The following is a 24,564-nucleotide window of genomic DNA, read 5'->3' on the forward strand; positions in this document are numbered from 1 at the left end:
GGCCAAAAACGAATTAACGAAGGAAAGGTTGGACTGATTAAACGCAGTTTTGGTAAAACTTAAACGTTAAGTCAAAGTAAAGTTAAACGTTTGAATATATAATTTCTTCTACATACAAATTGCTGTTAAGCATCTGAACATAACGTTCCAAATGTGTCAAAAAGCAGCCGTCACATCAGCGCCAAAGCTGAGTCACTTCGGACCTGCTCAGTCAGGTCCAAGACGGTCAGCCTTCCTGTAAACTCAACTAAGATTTGTTTTGAAAAGTCACTTATTGTTTTTGTTTTGGTTATTGAATTTATTTATTTTTATTAATGAATTATTTTTTTTTTTTAAGTCTTTGTGGGTGTCACAGCCATTTGCAACTCAGTGGTTTGAAATTGTTTTGGTTTTTAGTAGTGAGGCTGATATTTGTTGATCTTTAGTTATTGTCATACTATTACTCTAATTTTATGTACGTTTCAGCCTAATTGCTCAGTGGACATCGCTCCTCTGCTGGAGTCATGTTCAGTGGTGCATTGAGAGATGGAACAAAAAGTCATTTTGCTCCTACTGTCAGCACACACTTTGGCTCTCATGTCCAAACAGAGGTCACTGTCACTCATGACTGCTTTTAAAGAAGCAGACGCTGCTCTGTTGTTTAACGGCTATCCACACACCAACGGGAGGTGCTTACAGTGTGTTAATGCAGTGTCTCCCGCTGTGATGACCTTGTTTTTTAGTTGGATAAGAACCATTATCTCTGTGGCAGTCACCTCTCAATGGACGAAAGTCCTTTTTTTTCCAATGACAATGAACAGAAAGGGAATATCTATAATATTCAATAAGTTGTCCTGTTCTTAAAGTATAGAACCGCAACTGTTGATTATTTATGTTGGCAAGTAATCTCTCAGTTATTTTCTTGATTAATGCATTAGTCATTTCATCTGTAAAATGACAGAAAATGGTGAAAAATGTTGAATCACTTTTTTTCCTGAAGCCCCAGAAGACGTCCTAAAATGTCTTATTTGGTCCACAACCAAAAGATATTCAGTTTACTGTCACAGAGGGTTCAAAACAAAAAAAGAACAAATCACACATACATTTGAGCAGGGAATTATGCATTTTTTCCTTAAAGGGACCCCAAAAAGGAATATATGGAAATGATTTTGTGACTTATAACTCATGAAGCATGTCTGCATGTTTAGTCAGTGCCATCTTACTGTTAAGTTGGAAGAAATTACATACACTCTCAGACACAGTATGGGCTCTCATGATTGTCGGTTCCAGGAAGGGCCAAAGCTGTCTGTGCAAATCCCTTACCCTCACAGCATGTAGATTTCTGAGATGGGTGATGTAATAATATCAAGCCCAATCACATGATGATCTTCTGAAACCACAGCAGTTTGAATTTCCCACTCAGCTGCCTACATGGGTGTGCGTGGCTGTTGAGTCTCGAGGGGCTGAGGTGAAAGAGCGGGGCTGAGCTATGATGAGAGCCACGCCTACTGACGCTTGTGTATTCAGGCAACACTGACACACACAGTAGTTGTATCAAATATCTCAGGCTAGACTCTTCTGGTTGACTCTATGGTGTGGAACTGTATTGTGTTATGCTATGAAGGTAGAATTTTCCTCCAGTCTGTGCCCTTTGAAAAGCTTCTCGATAACTCAATGGAATGAGGCGGCCAGTTCTGGTTTGGAGCGGGGACAGAGAGCACGATGTTTGCCATTACGTCTGTAATTGCTCCTGCTGCAGTGCTTGCCCCCCCCCCCACCCCCAGCTCATCATATCCTCTCTCTGGGCTCTGGGGCTTCTCATAGTCATATGAGGGCTGCAACTGAAACCTGTTTGTGTTCCTCAGGCGTTATAACCGTCCTGCCCTGTGTTTAGCTTTGTCTTATCTGGATTTTATCTGCTACATATGCAAATGCCAGCTGGGGAAACTGGCTCTCATTTCACTATCTGTGAACATTTGCCCCTGCCTCCACATGTCAAAATAATACCATCAGATTTTATGACTTTTGTAAATATCTGTATGGAAACTATTTAATCTCATCTAACTGTGTTAAAAGAGCATTCTTTACTGTAATGCAGGCTGTGCTTTTGAGGTTGTGGCTCCTAAACTTTAGTTCTCTCTCTCTCTCTCTCTCATTGGCCTTCAGATCTGTGGACACTGTGGATGCTTTAAAAAAAAAAAACTCACTTGTTTGGATTTGCTTTTGTTCGATTTGTTTTGTTTTAGGTTTGCTTAGTCTGTTATTGTGTCTCTTCTTTGCTTTTTGTCTTCTATTGCACTTTATGAAGTTTTGCTTTTGAAAGTTGTTGTATAAATAAACTTACTTAAAGGACTGAACAATATGACAGAAAATGCTATCACAATCAAATTTTTTTCCATATTGGCCAACGACAATATTTATCACGATATATAACTTGCTGCCAGTTGACTGAAACCTGAAGAAACCATAGGTTTAAATTGTTAAACTTCAGTTTAACATAGAAAATGCATGTGTCTGCCTGCCTTAATTAAACAGTCAAGTTAGTATTGCCTTGTAACTCATTAAAATGATGGTGTGGTTGCTGGGTTGTTATCTTTTCAGGTGATGGAAACAATATGTTGGTTGGCACTGACCAACGGAACATTTTGTAGCCTGTCTTGATATCCAAACCACTTCCATATGATTGATGTTGTGTTACCTTTTCTGTCAACAATGTCTTCGTGTGAAGGATAACGCAGGCTCGCTCTCAGGACTTTAACATAACAAGGTCTGCGTCGCTTAAAGACATGATTCAGATGCATAATGGGAAGTGGAGGATCTTTTTAGTGTCTGAGTTCTGCTAGGTATGAAAAATCGTGGCATCACAGCTTTTGCTGCACAAATTTTGACCATTCTTTTTAAATATAAGTTCTGTTTAAATATAAAGCCAAATCACTGGAGTACTCCAAATGTCTTCGAGCTATAAATTTTGTGATCAGATGCACACAAAGCATTTTAAGGCTATTAACAGTCCCACTGCCCTTAAATGCCTTTCCCTTGCTGGATTTCAGCTGTGAGTATGTCAGAGGCAGTTCCAGTGCTGAGTGTGCTTGTGGAGCTGCTGGCCTTGAGCTATCATCTGCCTTGACAGTAAGCAGATGGGAGTCTCTGTCCGTCCTCTGGAGAGCCATGCTTGTCACTACAGTCTTCTTCCTCACATCTTAAGAGTCAGTCTGACTTCCTAAATAAAAGCGACGTGTCAGTGTAAGCCAACACAGTTGCACAGTCAGCCCCCCTCCTCCTCTACGTGATACTGACGGCCCTTTTTGATGCCTCAGCAGTGAGTAAACAAAGCTGCCTCAGCGGTTTTGTCTGTGGGTACAGCAGCTCAGAAAGAATATCTCGCCGAGGGGTGAATTGTAACTCTACTTTTCCCTGAAATGGGCCGATGGGTCTTGTTTGCAAATGCTGGCACAGAAGCCAGATGTTGGTTCAGTATTGATTGTGCAGCTTCATTAAAATGGCAAACAATAGACTCAGGAATGAAAAGTTTGATCTGAACATTATTTATTTAGTTGGAAAAGTGAGGAAGTTATAAATCTGTCTTGCTAAGAGATTATTTTGAAATACTGTTTTTTCAGCATCGGCCAAAAGACTTATAGAGCTGATTATCATCTACTAAAAAATGAAATGATAAAAGAAGAAGAAGAAGAATCAGCTTTATTGGAAGTATATATATATTTACATACACATACTGAATTCATCTTCTGCATTTGACCCATCCTTAGTTGAACACACACATGCAACACCCGGCAAATTACATGCAGTGAAACACACACAGGAGCAGTGGGCAGCATCAAGCGCCCGGGGAGCATATTGGGGGGTTAAGTGCCTTGCTCACGGGCACATCAGCTAGCTAATGGAGGGGTGGGCGGAGCATTGTTTCGCATTAATCACTCCACCACACCCAAATTTTTCCTGCCCATCCGATGGGGGAATCGAACCAGTGACCCTCCGATCACAAGCCGCTTCTCTAACCTCTAGGCCACGGCTGCCCCAAACATAAGGTATCATGCAGAGTGGACCTCATTTCAGGAAGAATGCCCATCGGCAGTTATTTTTAACAATCATGCTCCTTCCTGACACGTCCACGATTTCACCACTGATGGAGCATTGCACTCCCCTAACACTGTTAGACTCACGCTGAACAGATTTTCAGAAAGGATCAGAAGTGATGCGGCAGAGCTACCAATGTCATCTTGTTCCATTCAATTCCATTTTCCTCTCTGTCAAACCCAGCCATCGCAAACTTCAACCGCAATGCAACTCGGCCACCGACAACGTGGTCTGCCAACACAATGAGAAACTATTGAATTAATTGAGCTACTAAGTGACTTTCCATTCCGATCAGCTCATTAGTTTTACTTTGCTCTTGATGCATGAGTTCTAAAGTACTCAGTGGACTGTCAATTAAGTCTGCTGTTTGCAATTTATCTCCATAGTGTACATTAGCACGCGAAACAGGCAGACTCATTCATTTTTATCTAATGGTCGCTGGGCAAGCGGGCCAAGTCTCAAAGCAGTTGTTGGATGGCTCTTTTAGATAATTCTGTTCATGACGGTACATGTGTGTGCTTTATGATGCTGTGTAAGTCCAAACACTGATGTTAGGATCATCACTTCCTGACAGTTCATTGCTAAAAGAGCTGCGAGTAAAGATGCCACCTTAGACTTTTGTTTTATTCGTGTTATCTTAGAAAAAGTTTCTTTGATTTGTGTCTGGAGTTTGGAAAGCATTGACCTACTTTCAACTGTATTGCAATTTCTGCAAAAAAAAGAGCTAAATGAGGCACAGCAAACAGACCCCGCTTCTCTCCACAGTAAGTTTTGTCACAATACCAGAATTTTAAACTTTGATACTGTTCTGGTATTAAAAAACTGTACTTTGCATCTTTCTTGATACCATGGCCCAAAGAAAATGAAGGAAAAAAGTACCAGGCAAACAAAATGGGGAATCTTTTTTTTTTTTTTTATTAACCATCTGCACACAGCAAACACGTGCCAACACATTTGAATCTGATTAGAGAATTGTTTTTATATCGCTTCAGTAGTTTCAGTACTTTTCAATGCGAATATCATATTGTTTTCAGCAAGTGGTATTGAAAAAGTATCAATACTTTTAGCAACTTTAGTTATTGATTTTACAGAATTCTAAATGCGTTTTCTTCAAATTGCAACCCGTGTGTTTGTGTTGGTCTGAAGTCTGTGGCAGCAAAACATAAATGAATTTTTGATGTAAAGGCTGTGAAATACAGGAGACAAGTGGAACAGTTGTGACTGTGTTTATAATCAGTTGAAGGAATGTGCCCTGGAATATAAATGAAAAACTGATGGGCGACACAGTCGCAAGTTTTTCCACTGTAGCCCAGAGCACATCTCAGACAGGAGCTGTTGGTGTGGTCACTCTGTTTTTTAGAGATTTAGTGAATTTCCAGACAGTGTGGCTGAAAGAACACAATGATCATCCATCAGATAGCTAATGGGTGTTTTTAAGGCTGTCCTCAGTAGTAAACTGTCACAGATTGTCCTTGGTTGTTCCTGAGTGACTGTTGATTCCAGTGTTTCCAATTTCAGGAGAAGGTTGGCTCCATGATTTTCTTTTGTTGGGCTGCAGGATTCAGAAAGGATAGCTGTGTTGGGGAATGATAGTTGAGTTGTTGGTCAAAGTCACCACACAATGTAAGTGTCCACAGGGGCCCAGAGAGAGACTTGAAGAAGGTGAGATCCAAGATGAGAATGTTACCTGAAACAGTGACAGGAAGTGAGGGCAGAGAACAGAGAGACAAAAGATAAAGAGTGGACTGGGAGACACTGTCTGTTTGAAAGAGCACCTGGTGCTGCTATGAATTTTAAAGAGTTTTATCTGAGAAACGTCCTGTAGATGGGATCCTTCTCTCGACAGGAAGAGGTTTTTATTAGGGACAGACTGCTCATCCTGGCCAATTATTGGCCATGTATTCATCATATTTTGGATTATTGATTGATTTCTGTGTTTGTTTGTTTGGACCAATTGCCAGTAAAATAAATTAATCTAATAGATGCTGTTTTGCTTTTTTACAACTGTCTCTCTCCATCTGTAGTCTCCATTTGTGACTGCATATCATCTGATTGGTTAAAGTTCAAAAGTAATTGCCTATCAACAATAAATAATCAGAATCTTCGAAGAACCTAGCAACTTAAGTTATCAAATGTACAACATTTGCCTCCAGAATCTAGTGGAGTGGAAGTATAATGTAGCACAAAATTGAAATACTCAAGTAAAGTACAACTACCTCATAATTGTACGTGTAAAACTTTTTTTGACATTTTTACTGCCAGTGTATATTGATTCCAAATACTGGTTATTGGTCTTGTTGGTCACTAATGATTGGCATCAGCTCAGCTGTTTGAGTTAGAATATACTTGAATATTCAACCCAGTGAGATAGTGAAATAGTTTGTTTTTGTTTGTTTTTGTTGTTGTGATTATAATCTCCAGAGAGCATCAGTTTGTCTATCTATAAAAGATATTATAATTAGATATTATATATATGTATCATATCTAACATTTGACTGACTGGCATAAGTTCACCTACAGTCATGGACAAATGGCATGTTAGATGCATTTTGCATTTTCATCTTCATAGTCGAGTAAGTTAACTGACCAAAGAGTGGGAAAACACTGAAAGTGTCATCTGACCTGTGGCTGACGGTGTGTAATTTTCAGTGGAGATTTTCTGAACAAATATCTGGAGTTAAGGCCAGCTCCATTGTGCCCTCCTCCTCCAAAAATGCAGATTGTGTGATTCACTCGATAGCCTCTCCACATCCTTCTAAAGAAGAGAAAACAACTAGCGTGTAGTTTAAGAAGCTTACGACCCTTTCCCAGACATAGTATCTGATTAATGCGGGTTGGTAGGTCTGCTCCCCTTTTTTGTCTTGTTTTGAAGGGGAGCGGAGTATACTGGTATTGGATGTGGAGGATTCCTTTGTAGTTGCCTGGGAGGTGGTATTTAAGAATGAAGCTTTCACCTCAAGGAAACTACACATGCATAAAGGAAGGGTTTGCATTAGAATGAAACTGAAATGCACAATGGCACAACCCTGAGCAGCTTGTATGGGGTTTCACTCTAGTGCACAGTTAGAACTTGGGTGAAAGCTGATCCTGTGTCAAACCCAGCCTTACTGTAGAGTACAAAACAGTTGTGTGTGAGATCTGAGATGCATCCTTCCTTTCCTACTTCCTTCCTCAGTGTCTAAGAAGCACGGGAAGCTGATCACCTTCTTGCGCTCCTTCATGAAGTCCAGGCCCACCAAACAGAAGCTGAAGCAGAGAGGCATCCTCCGGGAGAGGGTATTCGGCTGCGACCTGGGAGAACACCTCCTCAACTCGGGACATGATGGTGAGAAATCCACAGACACGCCCGAGAGCAGGAGTACCTCCTGGATCCATTCATGTCCAGGCCTTCATTCAGCAGGGCATTGGTAAAACAGAACAAGGCTTTATTTGCTGCAGGCTCACATTATGGACAGAATTTAATTCCTAATTTCACCTGTTTCCTTTTTTCACACAAGTGACACAATATGAAAAAGGCAAAACCACATAGTCCAAAAAAGCTCCCATGCTGGACTAAAAAAATAGTCCAGCATGGGAGCTTTTACACTGTAAAGATAACAGGACACAGAGTAAATATTGTAACATCTTCTCAAAACATATGCTAGTGTCATACCACCCAAAAGTAGCCAGTGCTTGCAGTCGAGTCGAGTGGAACATCGTCCAAACTATGTTATCAGGAGGACGATGAGGCAATAACAAAGGCTTTGCCTTGTGGTGGAAAAGGACACAATGTCCACAAACGTGATGGACGGCGAGCAATTTTGTGAGATACTGAACTACAAAACTAATGCAATGCTAGAATTTTTAAAATAAAATGTAAAATGAGAAAACGTGTTTGTGTCTTAGCAAATAGTTAGGATTAATCGATCACTGATGGGCTATTGGTTCAGGAAAATGCACAAAATATACGCAGAGACATCTGTGTCACAAGAGAAAAGGTCTGTGTTACAGCTGTCCTCCATGATGCTTTCATGCCTGCCCTCACAGATGTCCTGTGCAGCTCCCAATGGGCTGTGACAGAGCTTTTCTGCTGCTAACTCACTCACGAAAACTTGATTGACTCAGACTCTTCTCATCGATGGTTTAGTTGTCCATTAGGGGGAGGCCCAGCTAATAACAAGTTAAATATCATTTGTTTCTGACGTAATCTGGGATGAGTAATTTGTGGTTTTACAGGTTAAGCACAGGACTGTTTCTTGGCACTTTGTGGAGCATCTGCCCAGTGATGACCATCATCCAAAGCTATTATTTGACTTTAATTTGAGAGTTCACAGTCTTCAGAAGTGCAGTACTTGGACACAGTAGTACCATCGCAATACATTAAGCTCAGATTCTGAAACCTAATTATTAACTAATTAATAACTAATTCATTAAACATATATTAATGACAGGCAGAGCTCAGGATTTATTTCTGTTTTGTTGGAGGAAATTTCACCACCCCACGCAAACATTTTGCTTCCTCCAGTCCAGTCTACAATTTTTTATTATTTTTTTTAAATTAAAGTCATGATAAATCGTCTCAACCCAGTATATGCAGGCACCAGCTCTGCCAGCCATCCCCGGTTGTAATTAAGATATTTGCTTGGCTAAAGTCCGTACCTACATTTATCTGCTGTAGCGCATTGATTTTCTGAGCTCTCAGCAGTGTGGTGTCTGGGAGGTGAGCTTATGTGATGGTCTCAATGATAGAGTGGGAGGATAATGGTGTCCTGATTACAGTGTAACATCAGCTCCATCCCGAGTAATGATGCCACTCTGCTGTCAGAGCTTGATCAATAACGTCATTTCAGTTCATGTTGACACCAGCTTCAAAACTCATTTATTCATGTTAATGGATCACACTCTGTGTCTGGACATGAATGGCTCTCATCTTACCAGTGTATTAGCTTACAGTGATCACACTGCATTGAAGTGAGTCCTGTCAATTTGACAAGGTTTGTCATAGATGTGGGACGTTCTGCATGGCAGTCACATGGCTGAAGGAGTCCAACGTTGACCTCTGTAAATCCTGCCTTACCCTGACATGTAGAGATAAGCTGCTCTGTCACACTTTGCTATGTCAAATGGTCAAAGGTGTCCTGACAGCTTGTAAGAAATGAAAGATAGCTATGATGTTGTGAGGTAAGAGAAACACAGTTACTGATTATGATTGATGAGTTATCACAGTTGCTGTATTTTCATGTAGAGCACTGAAATTTTTTATTTAGGCCAATTCAGGCTGTGAATCAAAGTAGACAAGCCATCTAGTAAACCCACACTGAACACTGTAATGTGTGCAAAGCATTTCATGGTTTATGCACTTTTACCCAGTCATCTGTCCAAGACAGCCTGTGAAATTAGTCATACATAAAATATAGTTATCAAATGCTTTTAAAATAAAACTTGAAAATTTTGTTGTTGTTGGTGTTTGAGTAATCGGAATCATCACTGAAATCATTTGAAAGCTGGTCTTTTTTAATGAGAATCTAATTGGCTGAATTCTTGTTGTGCGTCCAAACTCCAAGTTCGAACACATGCTGTGTATCTTTGTGAAGAGACAAAATCTTCCCACATGAAGGACTTGGAGAGGATTTGTCCACCCTCGCTATCCTGTCTCCTGTTGCAGAATGCCAAATAGTTTCTTCAAATCTCTCCTTGTTTTCTCTATCAGTATGTGTGGAATTTGTCTGAACAGCTGCTTCAGCGAGTGTCCCACTCTCTGTCATCCTCTGAATGATATGTGAGCTGTGAGAGGCCTGGGAGCCTCCTTTATACACATACACACCACCCTTATCTCCCATACACACACACACACACAGATAAATAGAATGTCTGTATGATTCATGGTTGCTGAAGTAGAAAGAAGAAGCTCTGTTTTTCTGAGGTTTTTCTTTTTTTGTGTGTCCACCTCTAACACACAATCACTGGCATTGTGCTTTGAAGCCAAGCGTACGTTATTGGCTGCTTCATTCACCGACGACAGTGTGTTATCCCACCATTTGCTTCATGTAGAAAATAGATTAAAGGTCAACCAACACCATCAAATACTCAAAACTCGAAAAAGCACTCTCTGACAGCGCTAGACGGACAGTCACACTCAGTACCCACGCATCAAAAAGGAAAATAATCTTGATCTTGGAGCGCCCAGCGAAAGCTCCACAAATCTTAACGAATGTGTTATGTGATGACATGTTCTTTTTCTCTTCTCAGTGCCCCAGGTGCTCAAGAGCTGCACCGAGTTCATTGAGAAACACGGAGTGGTGGACGGCATCTACCGCCTCTCTGGAATCGCCTCAAATATCCAGAAATTACGGTAGGAGACACACGGAGAAACTTTTGATGATGATGACGACGTGCAGTGCAGCAGTTGCTCCTCATCAGCTGTTTTTACTGTCTATGTTAGATGTTATTGTTTTTGTAGAGATGTAAACACAACCTAACAACAGTCGCAGTTCATTAGAATTATGAAAGGCAAGAAGACCCCTTTCATTTTAGTGTGTCGTCTTCTAGTTTAGTATAAATTAATGTCATTAAAGATCCTCAAGATTTTTTCTCTCCTAAAGCGCAGCTTGACTTCTTTCATGTCTTCATCCATCAAACTACAGCAGTCATTTATTGATGCATTTTTCTTCATAAGTAGTTATTTTTCCACTCAGCCTTTGCCCTCTTCCTCTTTCATCAGGCATGAGTTTGACTCAGAACAGATCCCTGACCTGACCAAAGATGTTTACATCCAGGACATCCACTGTGTTGGCTCGCTGTGTAAGCTCTACTTCAGAGAGCTGCCCAACCCCCTTCTCACCTACCAGCTCTACGAAAAATTCTCTGTAAGCAATGACTTTGCATAATTAAACACTTCTCACACACCAGTTTCTACCAATAATGTGTGGATCTAAGCCTGCTCACTATTATAGCATATGTCTCTTTGGGTTTCTGTGCTCACCAGTGACCAAGTGACACTGACCGAATGTGACTTAAAGCACAAATTTGTGCTTGATCACTTAAGAAAAGAAAGGAAATACTTCAGATCTGTCCTGTTGGAATTCCTCAAATTAACTCAAAGTCATGAGTCACAGACACCAGTAAAATAATTGCATTGTACTTGACACACCCTATCATTACAAATTCAGTGAACCACTCTCTGTGTGACTTGGAATAAAAACCTTGTCCAAGCACCCCAGAGCTTTCCCTGAAGATGAAGTAAATGTTTGCTCGTTGTTATGGCAGCTGGGGAGAGGGAGGGGAGGGTGTGGTTGCAGACTGATGTCCCCACCGTGCTCCATGTAGTGACGTGAACCTGACATGACAAGTGAATGAACTTAATGTTTATACACTAACACATCCCAACATTTATCTCCCCATCTCTCCCATTGTTTTCATTCTGAAGGATGCTGTATCAGCAGCAACGGATGAAGAAAGACTTATCAAAATCCATGATGTCATCCAACAGCTCCCTCCACCGCATTACAGGTCAGTGTAGAGGCACACTGCCCCCTTATGGCAGACTCTGGAATTGCCAGATTACAGATGCACCATCATGTTGTACATTCACCTTAGTTGTGTGTGATTCAGAGATTCAAGGTTTATTGTCATATACACAGTATCAACACAGGGTCATCTGAGCAATTAAATACTTGTGACAAGGCAGGCAAGCATCTGAAATAGACATAATATAAATAAAAAAACCCTAAATAAGTAAAATAGAATAAAATGAGGGAGGAAAAAAAGGAAACGTTAAACGTTATATACATTATGGAAACAGTATGTGCACATGTTGAACGTGGAGCCATTCAGTGCGACCATCCTACAGCACACCGGAAGGTATTGTTAATGTTGAAATCAGGGAATCTTGTAGTGACACGCGGCATGAATAGAATCATTTAACGGTTCCCAGCGGATGTTTTCATTTGTGATGATGAATTGAACTTCCTGTCCTTTGTGGAAGCATTCACATGCTAATTTCTATGTGACATTCCTCTGAGATTGGAGCACATAGTGAAATACTGATGCTCTGAAGAAGTAGCTAAGTCATGGCCATTAGTTTGCACATCACTAGCGGGAGCCAATTAAACCTGAATAAATGAATATTTGATTCGTAGGACCCTGGAGTTCCTCATGAGGCACCTTTCCCGCCTGGCAGCGTTCAGCTATATCACCAACATGCACAGCAAGAACCTGGCCATCGTCTGGGCACCCAACCTGCTGAGGTGAGATGCCACCCTGCTCCACAGAATGTTTTTTAATACATGTCAATCTACCAACCTGTACACATTTTGCGTAGCAGGTACTCATTTTGACATTTTGATTCTTGTGAGTCCAACTGTCCAGTGCTAAAGTATAAGAACTAGAGGCAACAGTGTCTGCAGAGAACAGAAAAGGAGAGTTTTACCAATCAGAGTACCGGATTCATTCCCCTGCCTTCACCCAAATGGATCATTAATGATCATGACTGATAAACGAGTAATAATTAATAAAATATTAAACATTAATAACATTAGACATTGCATATTTTGCAGGCTAGTTTGTTTGTTCATCGGGCATTTAAGTTGGCAAAGTAACATGAAGTTATGTTCGTGTGTTGTAGAATTTTAATCGTGACTTCAATATACAGTATTCATAATCATTATTGCAGCCACTCTTCTGGGAAGGCTTTCCACAAGATGTTGGAGTTTTGTTAGAGGAATTTTTGCCCATTCATGCAGTACAGCATTTGTGAGGTCAGACACTGATGTTGGACAAAGAAGACTGAATCACAATCTCCGGTCCAGTTCATCCCAACTGGATGTGTCTGGATACTTTATCTGTACCGTAATTGTTTTTTAATCACCTTTTCAGTGTAATTTGAATGACTTTTTATAACAAGGTACATTTCAAGATAATTCTAACGATCTTCACAGTCTGACCTATCTGTGGTTGAGTTTGTGTTGCCTTTTGTGTACCACTCACAGTAATGAATTCTCAGGCTGTCATAATGAGCTCTGTGCAGCACAAAGCCCCCTGCTTTGAATGAGTCATTCTGCCTCAATGGAAGGATTTAAGCAGCTGTTTGTGGGAGGGTGCCGATCAACATCGAATGCTGGAAATGTATTTCAAAATTGTTTTATTCAAATTAGATGACTTGTAAATCAAACCACTTCAACATATTCCTGAATCTTTGAATCTTTGATTCACTACCTTGTTTAAAGTAGAGCTCCTTACTCAGCCAAACCTAATTTTTCACTGTTGTTTATCCATGATTGTCTCAGGTCTAAGCAGATTGAATCTGCGTGCTTCAGCGGTACAGCAGCCTTCATGGAAGTCCGAATCCAGTCGGTGGTGGTGGAGTTCATCCTCAACCATGTGGATGTTCTCTTCAGTGCTAAACTAAGCTCACTGATACGAGAGGGGGCAGGTATGTACAGGCATCAGTTAGACAAGGCTCCTGCTCAAACTGTCAGTGCACTGCCTGCCTGTTTCTGCTTAAGTTATAAACACGGTTCCACATCACCAGGTCACAACTCACTGTCACGGCCCAAATCCCTGCTGGTTTCATCACCCTCCACTAAACTTCTCAGCCTGGAGGAGGCTCAGGCCAGGACCCAGGCTCAAATAAACTCTCCAGTCACTGAAGACAGCAAGTACATCGAGGTGGGCGAAGGTCCTGCTGCCCTGCAGGGCAAGTTCCACACCGTCATCGAGTTTCCAACCGAGAGGTTTGTTAACTGCTTTTCCTGTTATTTTGACTATTAATATAAAATCTAAATTAAGACACACTGATGTAGACATCCATCTTACAATGTAGGCCTTCTGACCTCTTTTGTTTTGACAAACATGTATTTTAATGTCAGATGCACTTAAATAACATTGGTGGAATGTGTCTTCCTCTACTGGTTGCTGGTAAGGCTGCAGGCAGGATCATATGCCTCCCACCCCAGGGGGACAGTGTCTCGCAGGCTGTACCCTGACTGTCTCCATTTTCAGACTTGGGCAGAAAGATGATCTGATTTTACACACATGGAATTTAAAAAGCCATTAAAACAGATTAATTTGACTGATTATGTGGTGTTAGTGCCTAAGGATCTTCTGTGTGAGTTAATGAAACTAAGTGTTCCCTGCCTGCTTGTCCTCCAACTTTTTTAATAATAGGAAGAGGCCTCCTATTAAACCCAAAAAGTCTCCTGTGGGTAGTTGGCGTTCTTTCTTCAATCTGGGCAAGTCTTCCTCCATGTCCAAGCGCAAACTGCATCGCAACCCCAGTGAGCCCAATGAGCTAAAGGCCATGGCTCTCGGTGGTGAGTCATTCCTCCAGAGCTGGAATGAAAACTGTCCATTTTTCAGTCACTATACAATTGTGCAATGTGAAGACCAAACAAGCCTGAATGTTGATGCCTTTTAATGTTTCAGGAGGGAGAGGAGACACAGCAACGTTAAGATCAGCCAAAAGTGAAGAGTCACTCAGTTCCCTGCACAACGTTGAAGGTAATCACTTGTGTCTTCCAGTGCTGCCCATAGCGTGTGGCAGATGCTCTTTCTACAGTGTAACCTCGTGCGAAAGTGCTAAATTTGTTTCTGATTTTATTCTTTTCCTCCTTCAGGGGAGTCCAAGGTGTACCGTCCCCGGCGGCCACGCTCTAGCAGCGATGCCCTGTCAGCCTCCTTTAATGGCGATCTGCTGGACAGCCGGCAGCACTGCAACTCCTACGACAACTTGGACGCCACAGAGGACAGCGACGGAGACGACGGGCCCATCTGTGTGCCTGCCCTCATCTCACCTCCCCGCTCTGCTGGAGAAGATGTGGACCTCAGCCCACCAGATATTGGCATGGCCTCCCTAGACTTTGACCCCATGTCTTTCCAGTGCAGTCTCCCTGACACCTCCTACGCCTTCCCCCTGGATGACACCCCAGCTGGGGCCGAGGGCTCTGTGTTAAAGAGGAGCCCCGGCAGCATCAAGACCAACTGCTCTGACCTCAACCCTGCCTCCTTCTTGGGAAGCTTGACCTCCCCCTTGTTGTCCACAGACTTTAACCGGGCTGCTGGAGGGAATGTGGAAAGCAGAAAACTGACCACATCCTATTCTTACACTGATAAACCCACTCAGGCTGTGTCACCTATTAAAGGTGGAAAGACCACTAGTTTGACACCATTTTCCACTTCAGAGCTTTTCTCTACAGAGATGCCTGACAGAAATACAGCTGGACAGGCTGTCTCTCCACAGCCGTTATCTCCTCCTTTACTAGCCAAGGACTCTCCTCCCCTGATGGGCAGTGTGCTGCTGAGGGCAGCTGAGCCATCGCTAAGTGAGGCTTTCCAAATGGAGCTGCACTCAAAATTGGCAGTCTTTGATAGTGTGGACAGTCAAGAGCTGAAGGGAGAGGACAGCGTACAGCAGGCGCCAGCTACCAACAGCCAAGAGCACCAGGGTAGGGAGTAGACTTTTTTAAATGTGGTGTTGGCATGCTGCTAATTTGTCATTGTTTGTTTTTCTGTAGAACAAAAGTGAGATGATAAGCCATGCTATTAATTATATGAATGTGTTTTTTTCTAGGTTTGGTTTTATAGGTTTGCATGGATTTCATCTTAAATAAATCCTTTCATGTGATGCCTGAGCACCACACATAACTTTCCCCTTTTTCCTGCTCTTGAAGCACCTTATAACCAGCTTGCCTGCTGTCATGTCTTTTCTTCACCTAATGTTTTATTGCTTATTCATTCAACTATAGATCCCTTCTGTTTTTGTGTCCCTGCTAGGAGTTGTACCTCCAGACTCGTCAAAGGACCTCACCCCTCGTTCCATCAGCTCCACAGGTCCCACTACTGCCCCTCCCCCTCCCCCTCCTAAAAATGCTGCCCGCATGTTGGCCCTGGCCCTCGCCGAGTCTGCCCAGCAGGTCTCCATTCAGTCCCAGTCCCGGTCCTCTGAGCCCCCCACACCGGTGTCCCCTTCACAGCCACAGGAGGCGTCTAACCTTCAGGACTCGCCACGTTTCCAGACTTCCTCGGAGGAGGGAGCAGTGAGAGGAAGTTCCCCGCCACCTAACAGTGCTGTCACCCCAGCCTCATCTTATCCCTTAACATCTAGTCCTACAATCAAGCAACAGCCACTAGAGTTAACCAGCAAGAAGCTATCAGACAGTGCCAAGTCCTCTGCAAGTCCACCTGGCACACAGCCAGGAACTGACTCCACTCCACCAGACACTCCTCTCTACAAGTGTGTCCTACTCCCTAGTTCAAGCAACCTGACTTCTCCAACCAGGAAAAGTCCAGAAAGACAGCAGCCTGTCACAGAACAGATTCCAGTCTGTACCAGCCCATCTACTAACACTCCAACCACCACCTCTGGTGGCAACTGCAAAGACACTGGAGTCTTAGCGCAGCCTGTTCCTGAGGTAAGTGTTGTATCGGTTTTATATTTAAATTGGCGTTTATTAATTATTAAAGGTCATTATCTTGTAATATTGTACTGTAGTTAGCATAATCCAGATTGAATAATAATTCACATGCAGTATATGAGTGAGAAGCCATAAAGGAAAAGTTCAACATTTTCAGAAATATGCTTATTTTTTTTCTTGCTAAGCTAATTGTGTGTTGGCTGCAGCTTCATATTTAAAGGACAGACATGAGACAGGGATCAATCTTCTCATCTAACTCTTGGCAAGAGAGTTAAAAATGTATCTGCCAAAATGTCAGACTGATCTTTAACTCACCTCTCTTGGGATTCATTTTTATGAATGGGAAAAACCTGTGCTCTTACACTAAAGGAAATTTCACTGGCCACTGCAGTATCATATTGAAAGTCCTGCACAATATATACTGTAAGACATGCAAAATGTTTGTGGCATAGAATAAGGATACCAAATGCATCGGTACTTTTGGCATGGCGGTTGTTAAATATGTAGCTGATTTGGTGCTTTGATATTCTCATGGGATTTGATAGGTGGTTTGTGGTCTACATATGTTGTATTTTTATTTAGCGCCAGCTGTTATTATTGCTGTCCCGATATATCATGTATTGTTCAAGTTAAAGAGCTTTTTAGTATTCACTGCTTTCTTATATTTTAAAACCAACAAAAAACAAATGCACCTACAAGACTACTTCCAGTAGGTACAAAAAAAATTGTAAAAATCCAGACATAAAAGCAAACAAGCAGACGTTACGAATCTCCGACCTACTGCTACAGTGGAACAGCTCTGTAAGCAACACTGGTGACTCTGGACAGCACCTAGCTGAGTGTGTGTGGGACCTCTTGGCCCTCTGCAGCTTGTTTTTTCTCAGCTTTCCACAGTAAATGAGTGTCTGTTTTGTTGTGTTATTTTCTTAGGTCAAACCAGAGGAGACTGCACCGCCCCCAGTCCTTCCAAAACCATTAGAACCCCCACCTCAAACAATTCAAAAGCCGAAAAGGCAGGCTGTCTCACTGCCCCAGCACCAAACACAAACTCAACAGCAGAGCCAAGCTCAGACACAGCCTCGTCTTCCAGCACAGCTTCAACCTCAAACACAGCCTCATCTGTCGCATCCGCCGTCACAGCCTCACGCGCAGTCTCAGACACAAGTCCAACCCCAAACACAACCACAGCCCCTCTCCAAAGCTAGCGCAAGAGTGGCCCCCACCTCTGCTGAGCCTGCTGAGAAGCCTTGGGAGGCCATAAAGCCGGTACAGCCCTGTACTGAGTCTGCAAAGTATCATGACTCATATGGACCTGCACCTCCACCCCCTCCTGTCCGCACCATAGAGAGCAAACTGGCCACAGCAGCACTCAGTCAGAGTGAAGCCTCATACCATATCCTGGGTGACAGTCCGGCACCTAGCCATCTGGAGGATGCTCTGCCTCACCATCCTCTTTCACCTCGTAAATCTTCCACGCACCAGCCAGCCTACCTGTACCATGCTAAAGGAGAGCCAGTCTTAATTGAGGCTCCAGGAGCTGCATACTATCATCAGAGGCCTTTCCCTCTGGGCCTGCAGTCTATGCCACACCACTACCGGCCAGACAGCATCCCCCCACACCTCTCCTTCGTGTCCAAATCTGAGCCTCAGATACCCTACATTGCCCGTGTAGACAACAGATACAGCACTTTAGGCCCCAGGTCTTACCACCACTCCATAAAGTCCAGAGGAAACACCCGCAGTGTGTATGTGTCTCCAGGTCCAGGGCATCAGGGTTATAGCCATGAGAGAACCCATGGATATCCCACCATCCGCAGAGTTCACTCTCTCCATGTTCCTTCCACTGTCCGCTCAGTGCCCATCCAAAGGACTGAAGTTCCTCCAGATGATGATATGTTCTTCTACCATCGGCCCGTGTATCAGTGCAAAGCCTACCAGCAGCCAACACAGCAGTCCTCACAGGCAGACTACCATGTCACCCAGCTGCAGCCTTACTTTGAGAATGGACGGGTTCAGTATCGCTACAGTCCCTACTCTGGTTCAAGCCCTTTGGAGGCACCTTACTATGATATCGACCCTTACGGTACTATCAGAGTCCGGCACTTTCATTCCTTTGGCCGAGATCCAGGAGCCATTGGTGGCCGACCGGGTGGAAAGGCGACTGGATACCACTACCTCGCTCGCCATGTTCTCCCACCTGGAAAGGAGCACAGCTTTGTGAGCAGGGACATGCCCCCAAGTCATGGAACCAAGGAACCTGCTGCTTACCTCTCTTGGGATCCAGACGAGTCGGAAAGGCTCCGCATGCACTCCATCCGGAGAGAGAGCAGGGCAAGACAGAAAATTAAAGGCCCTGTCTTGTCTCAGTATGATAATGTTGGCTTATTTGCACCAGCAGATATATCAGGCTATGAAACTCTGCACCTGCGCAGTAAATCTGACCCGGGTAAAGCTGTGTTGATTCCGGCCGAAAGCAAAGATGGGCGCTACCTCCCTAGACATATGGTCTCAGACCCTGATGTCCTCATGTACATGGAGACTGACAAGCATGTCCAGGGCAGCACAGTAGCCGACAAGTCAGAAGGGGTCGCCAAGCAAAGCAGTTCCAAGAAATGCCAATCTTCTCACTCCCTTCCAGCTACTCTGAGCCACAGTCTCTCCCTTCAGCAGGAGAGTGGTCGCCACGAGGCCAAGTATGAGACTGGAGATGACAAGCAAGGTGGAGACAGCAGCAGGTCAAAACACTGGCAGCAGGAGTATCCCAACAAGAGGAACTTCCAACCACGTTACGAGTGTCCTGATTCCGACCACCACCAGAGTAAAGTGAAAACATCAAGTGGCTACCACAATACTGAGGACCAGCCATCAGCCCCCAGGGAACAACTTGTCCGCTCTAAACCAGAGCGATCACACAGCATCCGAGAGCAGCAGCACTACAGCCAGGGGAAGCCGGAACTGGAATACTCATATCAGAAACACAGCACTAAAGCAGCGCAGTCCCACTATGATAACCTGGACGATTATCACCCAGTACCTCAGCCTCAGGCCCCTGTTCAAAAACGTGGAGGCTCCAGCTCGTATTCCGCCCCAGGACTCACAGCAAGCCACAGCAACAGAGCATACTCCACAGCACTGGGCCAGGGAGCCTTTATCCAGACTGAGTTGGCCATGCAGAGGTCAGAAACAGAGATACGTACAGAATGAAGCATGAAGGAGGGAAATGTGTGAAATTATCTTTAGCTGTGTAGAATAAAAGACTCTGTTGAACTATGGTTGAGCAGCCTCTGCAGGACAGTGGACTGTTGTATCACCAATATTTTTGCTCCTCTGTATTTTTAATGAATTGTAAAGAAAATTGTAAGACTTTTTACAGAAAGTCCTGAATGTACCTGAAATTATTGTCCAAGAGATCATATTATTGTGATTTATTGAGACAGCACCCAGTCATAAATGTATATGATATGAAAGACATAAGGTACTTTTACAGGAATCACAAAAATGTAAATCATACACACACATATATATATAATATATATATTATATAATATATATTGTATATATATTATATAATATATATATATATATAATATATATATAGCATCACTAGTAAAAAGGGATTTTTAGTTGTAGTTTGTTTTTTCTTCTTAGGTGTGGCGCTGGGTATGAGCATTAACTGGGATTAAGGTTTGCATTTTAGAAATGCATGCACTCTCTATCTCTTACAGAACAGTTCTGTGTACTTCACTATACATTGCATTTTTTTTTCTGGATGTTACAGCACAAGTTATTGAAGGAGGACACATGTAGGTCACAACATCCTCCCCGTGCTAATATGTACACAAGTAGGCAAAACATTGTGTCCATGTTTGTCCTGAAGAAGCAGTTGGGTGTGATGTTTGACAGGGAGTTGCAGTGGGTTACCTTCAATTCATGTAGTGATTATCAATGTCTAATTTTCTCTGTGACTGTGCCATTTTATGTAACTTTACTATAAACAGATTTCAGTGACTTCTGATGGAATGTTTTGGTACTTGTTTGTTCTTTATTGGAAGAGGGACCAAGCAACTTGGCGCAGTCATTGCACATATGGGATGAAGTGGTGAAGATGGATGAATACCTGTTGAACCTTTTTACATGTGTAAGCAGATGAGGTTATTTTTATTTCCTTTTTTCATTACATTCATGGTACTTTCATGAAATGGACTGACTGAATAAAGCTAAAAACATTGTCCTCTCAAATAACTTGGTGAAGAACATTTTGGTGTTGTTTTGTGGGAAAAACAACCTGGTGATGAGCCTTAAATTTTGTTCCTACAGACCATATTTTGTTATCAAATCCATTGTCATAATGCACAAACATTGTGGTACCTATATTTACACTTTAGATGATTCTTAGCAGTTCAGGGTTGAGCTGACCTGCTGGGGTTACTTAGTTTTGTATCGCCTCACTGGTCCTGAATTTAAAATAATGAGGGAGGGAAATATTTTTTTAAAGATATGTGGGGCCTTTTATTTTCAGGCTGGAGATCAATGTACAGTACATTCATCTGGTGTTATACTACATGACCCTTTGGTTCACAATAATGTATGGATTACAATATGTTTCAAATATCCAGGTTGTACTCTGTAACTGTTTGACTTCTATATCGCTTGCAGGTTTTGCTCCTCTTGCCTTATCTAAAGCCTCTGCCTTTTCAGATGGGGCTTTTAAGTAAGGCACCGTGTACTTGAATGTGAAAACACTCTTGTCTCAAACTAGAGGTATCTAAAGTTAGATATGAAATAAATAAAACTGTTCAGGAATAGCTATAACCCATGTCTTTTAATATGTGTGTGATGTTTATTTTGGGAGACAGGAAAAGTAGTTGTCATTAAATGTAGCATTGATGATTTAAGGTAATGGCAGGGTGTGTATCAGCTGTATGAACGGTTAAGTCAATCAGCTGTGTAACTTCTCAAGTCAGAAATACTTCAGGGGACTAAAGTATATTATAACTGATTGGATGCAGTAGACTGACAAGATTCTGTTATGTTGCTTTTAGAAACTGAAGAGAGCTGAACATCAATGTTAAGGTTCACGGTGGAGTTTTTGACCTCTCGTTGCTTGATGAAGCTGATTTGCTTTCCACGCACGAGGACATGCGTGCTTGCACAAATCTGTGTACGTGGATAGCGTGACATACAGTCCTGCCAGTTTCACAGAATTCCACTCATCTACAGGTGCTCTCAATGCAGCAATGCACCAACATAGACAGAGAACAAGACTGGTAGCGAGTAAACATGGATGTAAACAATGTTTTTTAATACTTAAAAAATTTGAAGTTCATGCATTGAGTGCATTTGCAAGGGCTCAACGATACATCACTGTGTGTGTTGATGTAAATTTAGTGTGTTTACAAGATGGCATCTTGAAGACCCTTTGCCCAGACTACCTAATAATACTTAATAATACAGGAAAACTATGCTGAAACATCTTTCTGTGTATAAATATTGTAGATTCCATCGTAAACATAGCACCGAAACAGCCCCATCACAATCACAAATGACCTTTTGCTCACTCATTCTCCTTATCTTTCTCTACGTTAGCAAGACAAGACAACTTTTATTTGTCTTGCCCATTTTTACAAGCAGTTTGTCTCAAAGGGCTTTGATACCTTTAACGCCATCACCACGCCATTCCCCTAACATGACTTCAAAATACTGTTAGAATTCCTGGTGCAGCTTTCATCTGGCTCACATCTTACACCTGACACTGAGAAAATTTCATATCCATTAATAATTTCAAATCTGCCATAGCCCCTGTGTTCATGACATCCCCCAGGATTCAGTGCTTGGGCTTCTTCTCTTGCTGCCCGTAACTCCTCCACCACCTCCAAACCATCATTTGATGCAGTAGACACTCATTGATGCCTTTGCTACCTCTAGGATTAATTACTGCAATGGCATCCTCTATGGCACTAAATTCCTCAATAAACTTCATTATGTACAAGATTTTGCTCATCCATGCCTGCTTCACCGTCCATTGAGGATTTCGCCTGGGCTTCACATTGCGAATGAATGATTCATTTTCACTTTTCATGAGGACCAGAAGCAAGGGAGCTAGAATCAAAGAACACTTTTCATCCTGCATCTGACAAGTACAGTATGATGGTCATGGTCAGGAGCAAGCATGTTAAATAGCGTCTAGTTGCTCCTCCACCCATGACTTTTATGGGTGGAATCAGGATGCTTAAGTTTACATATCATTTCTGCCTTCTCTTTATTGGCTGAGTTGAAAATGGAAAAATGTAAGTTTTGTTTTGGAGAATCTAAGGCCTGCAGCTGAGGTACAGTTTGATTGAAAAGGAATTGGTTCAGATTAGGGATGCATGATAATATCACCCTTTGAACAGTATTGGCTGATAAAGGTTTTAGAATATCATTGCTGACCTGACAGTCCAACAAGATGATGCAAACCACAGACTGTTTATCCTATTTTGCCCAGTGAATGTGCATAGTTTGAAGAGCACTGTATATTTTTACATATAACACATTATTTCTGTTACATGAGAGACTGGATTTTCTTTGCGATTAGGTGTGGAAGAAAAGCACATATAGTGCTGTCAGTAAACAGCCAACATGAGTTGGAAAACATCAGATATCAGCAGAAATCTGATATCGTGCATCCCTACTTCAGATACTTAATTACACATGGCATCCTAGAGTGTGAAGTCAAACTGTTTGGATGCTGTGAAGTGATTCTATGAGTACTAACATATGATAAAACTTAGTTCTGTTTGGCATTTCAATGAGAGAGCACTTTTTAAATGAGGTCAACAGGGGGCACGACAAATGACTAGAAAAGATGATATGACTGCTTCAGGGCCAAGTATCCATCAAAACATGGAAGTTGGTTATGAATCAAAGTAGTTCTTCAACATCAGTGTAGAACTTGACATAACCTTCATGTCAGAATGACTAATGACACCATGTATGTTTAAATGTCAACACGAACTGAAATCTGGGCCAAAATTGATGCCATTGCAAGAAAACAACCTTTGAATATGGCTTTGCCATACAGGCCTGAACGCAAACGTGGCAACTAAATATGCTTCTTTCATGTTTCTTATCATAGCCAATTAGGTGATCGGTGGGATACAACTCAGATCCACTTGGTAAAGTCTTGTGATACATATTTAACTCCAGAAATAATGTAGATACAGGAATAACTACACTAAAATTGGTTTTCATCTCCAGACATATATTATAGAATACTTTCCTACACTAATTATTTGTTAACTTTTCTATTATTATTCTTATTTTAGGGGGCATGTATGCCTTTAACTGAGAGGACAGTCAGAGAAAGTGACAGATAATGTGGGGCTAGAGAGAGAAGACATGCAGCAAAGGACCGCAGGATGGACGCAAACCCACGTCACTACCATCAAGGGGTTTCAACCTTCTGTACGTGGGGTAAGCTCACAACAGCTTTATCTTAAATCATGCCAGTTTGTTATTCTGCAAACTACAAACCAAAACCCACAGATAGTAAAGAGGTTTTAGCACACGTGTATCCTAATGTAAGTGTCAAGAATATACAATTTCTCTATTTAAGGTATATATACTCTAAGGCTATTGCAGGTAATTTAGTTAATTAATTCACACATTTTGCAGAAAAGTTAGTCATGTATCTGCTATCTTAAAAATAGTTGCCACACAAGTAGAGGAGACGAACTGTCATATTTACTGTATTTCTCTAGTAAGTCTTGTTGTACAACAAATATGTGTTTGAGATTTGTATTTTCTGTTCTTTGGTAGAAAAATAGTGAATTGTTCTTCGAGCGTGTAGATACAGATGCATTTTTGAAAGTCATACAGACCTGGGTGTCCTTTAAATTTGAAAATATCTGCATTTACATATGCTTTTTTTTGTTTGTTTGTTTGTTTGTTTTTTTAAGAAAAAAAAAGTACCATACCATTTTAAGATTACATTCTGCTATGTATTTAAAGTCTGACATTTCTATTGAAAACCAGGCTAAAAATATACTTATATACAGAATACTCTAAGTAAAATGAACAGCCTGATACCAGCATGTCATATGAGGTGCAAAACATTCAAAAT

At 42.0% G+C, this 24,564-nt stretch overlaps 1 protein-coding gene across 5 annotated transcripts in view; it reads left to right on the top strand.

The window, feature by feature from the left end:
* Positions 1–21,275, top strand: part of arhgap32b (Rho GTPase activating protein 32b) — a 95,577-nt gene extending 74,302 nt beyond the window's left edge. For all 5 annotated transcript variants that reach the window (XM_046410979.1, XM_046410976.1, XM_046410977.1 and 2 more), the window contains 12 exons: positions 7,250–7,399; positions 10,303–10,405; positions 10,775–10,919; positions 11,480–11,562; positions 12,192–12,299; positions 13,338–13,483; positions 13,583–13,784; positions 14,218–14,363; positions 14,476–14,550; positions 14,667–15,494; positions 15,823–16,460; positions 17,394–21,275. In XM_046410979.1, coding sequence (XP_046266935.1) covers positions 7,250–7,399; positions 10,303–10,405; positions 10,775–10,919; positions 11,480–11,562; positions 12,192–12,299; positions 13,338–13,483; positions 13,583–13,784; positions 14,218–14,363; positions 14,476–14,550; positions 14,667–15,494; positions 15,823–16,460; positions 17,394–19,667 — 4,898 coding nt within the window. In that variant the 3' untranslated portion in view covers positions 19,668–21,275. The remainder of the gene's footprint in view (positions 1–7,249; positions 7,400–10,302; positions 10,406–10,774; positions 10,920–11,479; positions 11,563–12,191; positions 12,300–13,337; positions 13,484–13,582; positions 13,785–14,217; positions 14,364–14,475; positions 14,551–14,666; positions 15,495–15,822; positions 16,461–17,393) is intronic.
* The last annotated feature ends 3,289 nt before the right edge of the window (positions 21,276–24,564 follow it).

The sequence above is a fragment of the Scatophagus argus genome, chromosome 14 (assembly GCF_020382885.2).
Source record: "Scatophagus argus isolate fScaArg1 chromosome 14, fScaArg1.pri, whole genome shotgun sequence".
NCBI lineage: Eukaryota > Metazoa > Chordata > Actinopteri > Scatophagidae > Scatophagus > Scatophagus argus.